This window comes from Lycium ferocissimum, chromosome 1 (assembly GCF_029784015.1).
Source record: "Lycium ferocissimum isolate CSIRO_LF1 chromosome 1, AGI_CSIRO_Lferr_CH_V1, whole genome shotgun sequence".
Taxonomy (NCBI): domain Eukaryota; kingdom Viridiplantae; phylum Streptophyta; class Magnoliopsida; order Solanales; family Solanaceae; genus Lycium; species Lycium ferocissimum.
The window spans coordinates 11702709-11711993 of NC_081342.1; the positions used below are offsets into that span (position 1 = coordinate 11702709).

The 9285-nt window shown below is 32.7% G+C and overlaps 1 protein-coding gene across 1 annotated transcript; it reads right to left on the minus strand.

Moving 5' to 3' along the window:
* Positions 1-2274: 2274 nt before the first annotated feature.
* On the minus strand, positions 2275-7725 carry LOC132047889 (UDP-glucuronic acid decarboxylase 2-like). The gene is made up of 7 exons (XM_059438869.1): positions 6965-7725; positions 6302-6448; positions 4792-4871; positions 4250-4333; positions 4074-4148; positions 3104-3196; positions 2275-2777 (listed from the first exon to the last, which is right to left on the minus strand). The coding sequence occupies exons 1-7, from the start codon at positions 7587-7589 to the stop codon at positions 2556-2558; spliced, it is 1326 nt and encodes a 441-aa protein (XP_059294852.1). The 5' UTR covers positions 7590-7725; the 3' UTR covers positions 2275-2555.
* Positions 7726-9285: the final 1560 nt, after the last annotated feature.

A 9285-nucleotide genomic window follows, 5' to 3' on the forward strand; every position in this document is an offset into this window, starting at 1 on the left:
TAAATATAATTAAATAAAAGGGTAGTTAATATTAATAATTAGGTCTTAAAAGCAGCTACAATGAGTAAAAATTCCAAGATAATTCTACTCCCTCCGTTTCAATTTATGTGAATCCATTTGACTAGGCACGGAATTTAAGAAAGAGGAGAAGACTTTTAAACTTGTGGTGTTAAATGAGTCACATATGGTTTGTGTGGCTATAAATTATTTCCAATTATAGAAAGAGATCATTCTTTTTGGCACTGACTAATAAGGAAATAAGTTCACATAAATTGAAACAGAGGGAGTATTTAATAACGTTACGTTGGCAGAAAACAAAATAAATATGACTTCTTGTAATATTCACAGCCATTGCGTTTTGAGTTAGCGTCCGGTCATACTCTAATACTGCCTCTGTCCCATATTAATTGTCAAGATTATTGAAAATATTTGACCAAAAATATTTATCATTATACAAAATCAAGATGAAAGTAATCCATTTTGTCTCATTGCCCTTAATATTAGGTGTTTTTGAAAGCAACCAATATTGATTAAAGCATAAAAAATATAAATCTAAAAACTTCAAACAAGTATTATTAGTTGATATTATAATCGTTCAAATACTATTCAATAAAATTTTTTTAGCTTAGCAAATATAGTCTATTCTTAAATATTAGCGTAAAAGAAATGAAAAATGTATAGTCAATATATATATATATATATATATATATATATTTTAAATAAAGAAAATACAATATTTAGAGTTTCAAAAATTTTTTAGGATTGAGATGAAGAGACTAAATAAATTGGAGCGATAGATCTTTTTGAATTGGTTGAAATTTGCAAGAAGAGACAATAAAATACCATTAAAAGGCTGCAAGGTGTAAAGTTTGGGGCCCACACCGCAGAGTAGTTGATGTCTAAGAATAAAGGCAAGCAGTAGAGGGTGACTTGATCACTTGCACCAAGTCATTTTTATGGCTGAGTGAAATGATAGGATTGCCCTTGGACGACGACGATATTGCCTCCTCACCCATGTTTCTATATAGTAGAAATATATAAATCCAGCTCTTAATATTACATGGTTATACACAGAGTACCTATTTACTAATATTACATGGTCATGCACAGAGTACACATGTTACATATACATATATCATACATCCTCCGACTATTTTTAGTTTAAATGGCTAGGTGTGTGGCTATTTAGTTAATTCTTCTTTAATCTCTATAATTTTTACGTTGAAAACCACAATTTTTGCTTTGTTAAATGAGTAAATGAACGTAATGTATAGTCAACACACACACACACACACACACACATATATATATATATATATATATATATATATATATATTAAATAAAGAAAATACATTTGAATATTTAGAGTTTCAAATAGGTCCTTTTTGATGGAGCATTCAAAATAAAACTTTAAAATAGTAATCGATTGAGTTATGAAGAACACAAGACTAAATAGAGAAGTGGAGTAACTTTGGATAGAAAAAATACATATATATCTTTTTGAATTGGTTGAAATTTGCAAGAAGAGACAGGAATAAAATACCATTAAAAGGCTGCAAGGTGTAAAGTTTGGAGCCCACACCGCAGAGTAGTTGATGTCCAAGAATAAAGGTGAATCAATCCCATAAATTCCATAGAGAGTGAGTTGATCACGTGCATAAGTCATTTTTATGGGTGAGTGAAATGTGGGGCATATTTTTAATGGGCAAACTTTTATGCCGGGATTGCCATACTTATGGACGACGACGATCCTAGCGAAATTTAAACTTGCCTTGCGAATTTTTTTTAAAATTTTGACTACGCGTGGGTTCCAAATTTTAAAGATTTCCTCACCTATGTTTCTATATGAGTGGAAGGAGAAATATATAAATGTCCTAGCTTGGAGTTGAAGAGAATGGATTATACACAGAGTACCTGATTTGGATTACAATATTACATGGTTACTTTTTTTACACAGAGTACCTATTTACTAATATTACATGGTTATGCTAAATCATTGGAAAAAGTACACAATGTTACATGTACATATATCATACATCCATTGCCGATTATTTTTAATTTAAAATGATCTTGTACAAGAAGTGTATGGCTATTTAGTTAATTCTTCTTTAATCTCTATAATTTTTACGTTGAAAACCACAATTTTTGCTTTGTTATTCACCGTATAGAGTATTTATCAGGTACAGAATCCTACTTCACTGGATCTACTGTGTTTCTAATACCCCTTGCATGCGGTCCGGTTCTCCCCGGAAAGCAAAGAAGAAACTAGCCCCTTATTATAATTTAAGTGAAAAAATGCGGACCTGTTTATTCTTATGATAATAATGGAGTCTGCTCGTCTACATCAAGTGTTATAAAAGGATAATAGAATTACAAAATTGACAGGAATGTAACATGAAATAACTATTACACTATTCAAAGAACTAGGGGGCTCAGTCTTCCGCTGCCTGCACTTCTGCTGAAACTAAATGAGTACAAAGAGTCATCTTTCGCCGCTGTGCATTTTGCCCCCGACCGAGTTAAAACCACCATAGCAATACCCAAATACACTCTATTAAGCTGCGGTGACCTTAGAACTATCTTCTTTGTGGTCACCAAAAATACGTTGCCTGAAGTCTTGCACCATCATAGGCAGACCTTTCCTTAGAGCCACCTTTGGTTCCCAACCAAGTAACTCTTTAGCCCTTGAGATATCAGGCTTCCTCTTGTGTGGGTCATCCTCTGTGTTGGGTCTGTGTTCAATCTGAGCATTTGGATCAATGGTTTCCTGGACCACCTGCACCAATAGAAGATACGTGTCACAAAAATGTGCTATATTGAGCATGAGAAATAATTTTTACACTATCAATATATTTTAACTTGTTATAGCAAGTAACCTGCCTTATTTTTTATCTCAAATATTTTTTAGATGATATGAAAGCGTAAAAGTACTTTTATATTGTCAATGTATATGAGTTAAGCTCTTCTTCATAACATTTACTTAGTTCTACCATGTGGATTAAATAAAGAAATGTGAATTGATAGACTTGATCAAGCTGTAAAATGTCAATGCAAACGAAATGCACCACGAATTTGGAAGTTAAAAAATGCCTCGTTGCATACCTTAGCAAGTTCAAGCATTGTGAATTCACCAGGGTTTCCGAGGTTGAAGGGACCGACGTGTTCTCCTTCCATCAAGCGCATTAGGCCTTCAACCTTCACAATTAACCAAAATAAAGCAACTTTAGATTCTTACTTTTGAAAATTTAAGGTCACAAACCATGGATTCATTAAATTATTCGTCTCAAGAAACAGCCAGTAAAACTTGGCATTCTTCAGTAGAGAGAAGATACTTGGCATTGTTCGACTTTGACAAATAAAGAAATCTGTCATGTATTCTTCAGTAGAGAGAAGAAATTTTAACAAGGGGGGCTAAAATATTAATACAAAAAACGCCACTTCTAGTATTCGAACTTACAGTTGGAACAATTTTTGAATAGCCTAAATCGGTACACTAGAAGTTCCGGTTATGTCTAGGGGATTCAGCAATTTTATATTTTTGCACAAAAAACTATCAATTTTATATTTTTGCACAAAAAACTACTTTAACCCTATTTGCGCAGTAAATTTTCAGTGAATGTGATCTATAAGTGGCAGCCCCTGGTACTCTACTCAGATCTCAATCACTCTACAGGTTGCTTAACAAGAGGGAAGGTAAGAAAAAGGGTCCCCAAGTTAATACAGGAAATAAAAATGCTGGTCCCAGTTCTGGCTTCTACTTGCACATGACATGTGCTTCCACACTACAATTGTAACCGTACTCTGCACCCTTTAGGTCCACGATATTAATTCTTTTTTCTGATCATGATGTACAATGTATGACACATTTTAAAAGGGGAACTTTGCACGTTGATATATTGAACACAATTACTAGTTATTTAGCAAAACAGCTTACAGCTAGATGACAGGTCAATTATTAAAGAATCTTCTATTTGAAAGCCACTTTGACAGAAGCAAGCAGCCAAGGCATTAATATTGAAAAGGTAACGTATTAAAATAAGCAAAGAAAAGTAGGAGCATTGGAGAAACATACCAGATCTGAAACAAATTGGAAACTTCTTGTTTGCTTCCCATCACCATAAACAGTCAAAGGCTCCTTCCTTAAGGCCTGTATGCAATGTGAAAACATGGAATTCAGCCTTTTGCACTTTTTTGGATTTGCAGTTTTAAGCTTAGATTTAATAATTGGGTAGGTATGGAGAAGTTCACCTGAGCAACAAAGTTGCTGACAACGCGACCATCATCAATGCACATACGAGGTCCATAGGTGTTAAAGATCCTAGCAATCCTCACCTGCAACCACATGCATCATAATTTTAGCAGTGCAAGATGAGTTTAAATAAATATACACTAAAGAGTAAAGCCAATTAAACTTTTATAACAACAACATACATTGTATAATCCTACAAGTGGTGTCTGGAGATGGTAATGTGTACGCAGACCTTACCTCTACCTTCGCTAAACTTTTATAGCCACAAAAATTATATAACATGTTTAAGATCAAAAGTTTAAAAATTTTTACCGTCCCAAATGTTATGGCATGTTTAAAAACATAAATTTCAAAAATCTTCATCTCTTTTTTATATTGCTACTTTTTTTGGTTCACATAAACTGAAACAGAGTATTTTGTTTTTTGTCAGCGTAATAACAGAATAAACTACAGTTACATTATCAGTAAGTATAAATATATCTATTGTTAAAAGATAACTTTGTTAATGTGTGGGTTAAAAAAGGGGCACGTAAGCACAAACCTCGACACCAGCACCTCTGTGGTAGTCCATGGTCAATGTTTCAGCCGTTCTCTTTCCCTCATCGTAACAACTTCGGACACCTGTTACTTTTCTTGGTCAGTTGACCCCACATTTGTAACCATTCCAGATTTACATTAAATAAAATAGACAAAAACAAAAGACCATCTTCCTTAATCTGCGGGAAATTCAAGTTGAATATTCTATACCACTTCAGTAATCATTTTAGTAACAACTACTTGTCCAATTTGATTCTTTCACTTTCTCTATGGTTAAACAATTCCTAATTGAAATAATGATTAAAAACACACTTAAACTATCATTTTCACACTTCATTATTAGATAGTTTTTTTACCTGCCTGAATTATCACAATATCAAACGCACCTAGATGAAAGTTTAGGTGGGAAAAAGGAACAAATGATAGTTGATCCAATCAACTTCAAGATGTGTTTCAATACATAAATGATGATAATTCAAGTAAAAAGGAGAACAATCGATAATTTGGATGTGAAACCCGCAAAAAGTGATAATTCAGTATGTTTTTTTATCATTAACTCTTCCTAATTTATTAAATATAAATAAATGAAAAGAACAAAAAAACAAGATATTTATCACTTAAGCTAATTTAATTTCTCTAGGACAAAAACTGTCAAGAGTAAAGAGGGCGCCAATTGAATTGGAATTAAATGAAGGAGAAAAAGATAGGTGACTGAAGCGGCCGGACCCGCAAATCACGGTTTCATCGTTGACAATAAATTAAAATTTCCCGACCGGATCTAACGAAAAAGAAAAACGCCATTAGTTGTCATCTTCGTTCAACACGTGGCTCCACATTTTCTACCACCACCGACTCAGGTTACTTAAAACACAAAAAAAACGCCTGACCACCAACGCTCACGTTAGTCACCAGCCATAACGGATCATAGCTAACGTGAACCGTACCCCTTCACGTTCATCATTGTGTCCAGATTTCATTTCACGAGTAGCAGCAAAATGCTTACCGCCTTCCTAATTACTCCCTTCATTTTTATTATTCACTTGTTCATTTTTACTTATTCCCTTGTGACTTTTCACACCCTTAAAAAATAATAAATGAAATTTATAATTTATCAATATACTCATATTAATGGGTATATATTTTTTATTAAATTTGAAAAATAATTTAAAATGAATATTTAATACTATGAATAAAATGAATTTTTTTTTATCTTTTCTTGAAATAATAAAAGTAAAAGTAAAAATCTGTTTTTAAAATATTGAATAAGTAAAAATGAACGGAAGGAGTATTACATTTCTACAATTGAAAATGATTTAATTTTAGAATTTTCCTGCCTGTTACCACAACAATAAATTTAGTGTAATTTTACAAGTGGGTCTGAGAAAAAAGAGAGGTTTGTTTTCGATAAACTTCAAAAACAGTGAAAAAGAGGCTGTTCCCCCTAATTATTTTTATTAAAATAATTTATAACTACACAAATATTATTATAAAAAATAAATGAAGAAACAACTCACCGATGGGATTAACGTTGCCCCAGTAAGTCTCTTTTTGTGGATGTTCTAATGGATCACCATACACCTCACTGGTGCTCGTTAGCAAAAAACGCGCACCGACTCTTTTCGCCAATCCCAGCATGTTCAATGTTCCCACCACATTAGTCTTGTAAAATTACTCCGTCAAGGATTAAACATGTTTTTCATCCCACATTAATAATAATGACGAAAATTCAATTAGAAACAAAAATATTGAGCATATAATCAAATAATAAAAGTGTGTTCTATTTAACAACTTAAATTTTTAGATGAAATAGTTGCACACTTCAATACGCAGAGATGCCATAACCCTAAAAAGATTTAAAAAAGAACCATAATCCTTTATCAAGAAAATTTTTCACGTGTTTGGCCATGAAAAGAAATCAGGCTCTGCACATGAGGAGCGTTTTGAGAATATAATGAAAAAAATATCAATCAGGAATCTTTTTTACATGCCATGAAAAATCAGCCCCACAGGTGAGAAGTGTTTTGAGAATATAACGAAAAATTTTCAGGTGCGTGACCCATGAAAAACAAATCAAGCCTTTTATATGAGATGATCATACTTCAAATAAACAAAAAAACCACAAGAAAAAAATATGAGTTAGTAATGAGGACAAATGAAAAAAAAAAAAAAAAAGGATATAATAGTCTTGACGGGATTATGCTTGTAATGAACAGGAGAAGCAGGACAAGCAAGATGATAGATCTGGTCAACTTCAAGCAAAAGTGGTTCAACAACATCGTGTCTTATGAGCTCAAACCTAGGATTACCAAAATGATGCATAACATTCTCCTTCCTTCCCGTAAAGAAATTATCAACAACAATCACACTATCACCTCTAGCAATCAAACGATCTACAAGATGACTACCTACAAAACCAGCACCACCAGTCACCACAATCCTCAAACCTTTACGTTTCAAACCCAACGGGATCTTCCCACCAGAATTAAACGACCCGAACCCTGACCCGACCCGATTATGGTAGGCCATTCGCTGGGCCACATGGGTTGACTCGGAAGGCAAATACGAGTCGTAGATCGCGGTGTTCGCGTAACTTAATTGGGTGGAACGCGATGATGATGGCAACAGAGCGAAAATAAGAGAGGCGATAGCAATGCCAGCCAATAGGAAAATGACACGTTGTTCGCGTAACAAGTAACGAATGGGGCGAATAACAGTGAACCATGGTTTGTGTGGTTTGGGAGTGTAACCGTTTTCAGGAACCGGTTGTGATTCCGGTCCACGGTAAATCAATTCAGATGCCATAATAGTAGTAGTATTACTCTTGTTATTTTGCCCTTCTCTTTTTCTCTCTCAAAACTGTGTGTTATGTGAAATTTTTGTGTGTTATGCACAAAGAGAGAAAAAAGCTGGCCTTTGGTGATAGTTTGGGTGAAATTTTTGCAAATAAATATAAGGGGAGGGACAAGAGGATTTTTCGCCGGGAATTCGACTTCACACTATGGGCAGGCGCGTGGACCTGATTTTTGAAGTTACTTCTTGACTTTTTTACATTGTTTTGAATAGGGAGCTAATCTCTGTTGCGTGCCTTATTACTAAAGTGGTACTTAAATGTTTATTTACTCCCTCCATCCTCATTCACGTGGTGTTTGACTTGACACGAAATTTATGAAAGAATGTAAGAATTTTGAAATTTATTATGTAAAGCAAACCTTAAATATTACTCCTTTCGTTACATAATAAGTGGTATTTTTAGTTTATGCATATCACTTGAGAAATTATTTACTTCTAGAAAATTATGAGCGTTGTTACTAACTTACCTTTAATTAATGCCTAGAAAAAAAAGTTATTTAATGATTCTTGATTATAAATAGTTTGGAAGAATAAGATCAATTTCTTCTAGAAATTCTAAAATATCACTTATTTTAAAATAAAATGAAAAGCTTAAAATATCACTTATTATGAAATGGAGGGAATTGTGGCAATAAATCATTTTTATAAATGTAAAAAGAAAATTTTAAAAGTTATTTCGAATTATATAAAAGTGATATTTTTTAGGCAAATTAAAATTAAAAAAAAGTGACACGTAAATCGGGACAGGGAGTATTTCTTTGTCAAATCATTGTTTTCTTCTTCTTTCTTTCTTCTTCTTCTTTTTTTTTTTTTTTTTTTTTTTAATGGATCCACAAAAGATGGCTTTACTTTTCTGAGATTTAGAGACTGATGAATTATTATAGTCCACTTGATACTAATCTCGACTATCTATTATAAACTAAAACTCTTTGTCTTCAAAGATTTGTTCAATGAGAAGTAGAAAAGAGTGTTGTATTCCTGCAGGAACCAAAATTCCAACAATAATAATTCTAAAGTGTTATGGTTTGGTGGGTAACGCTTACATTATGCGAATGAAAACGCCTAGGTGATGAATCAGGTTGGAGTCCTATGTAATATGATGTTGGCTTGATGGGTTTTGTGAAGAAATAAAGTTACTTTTACTATCATTTATTTTCATTGTCTCAATTTATGTCAGTGATGAATCAGGTTGGAGTCCTATTTAATATGATGTTTGCTCGATGAGTTTTGTGAAGAAATAAAGTTACTTTTATCATCATTTATTTTCATTATCTCATGATATTATTTGTTTTAGTTGATTGAGAAGGGAATACATTATTTTATATTTATTACTCCTTTTGTTCCAAATTACGCGGTGTTGACTTAGGACAGACTTCAAAGGGGAAAAAAAGTAGAATTTCAAAACAGATGATCTAAAACAAGACAAAACAAAACTGTGGCAGAATTATCTCATTAATGATAAAATAGACAGTTTAAAGTTAAATTCTTACGAAATATAAAAAAAAAAATTAACTAACTGAAAAGAAAGACTCGCATAAATTGAGATAACTAGAATAACAAGTTAACTTTAAACTTCTCGATTTTATTTTTGCCTAAATTTAAATAAAATTGATTTATCAATTACTTCCTCTATTTACTTTTACTTATC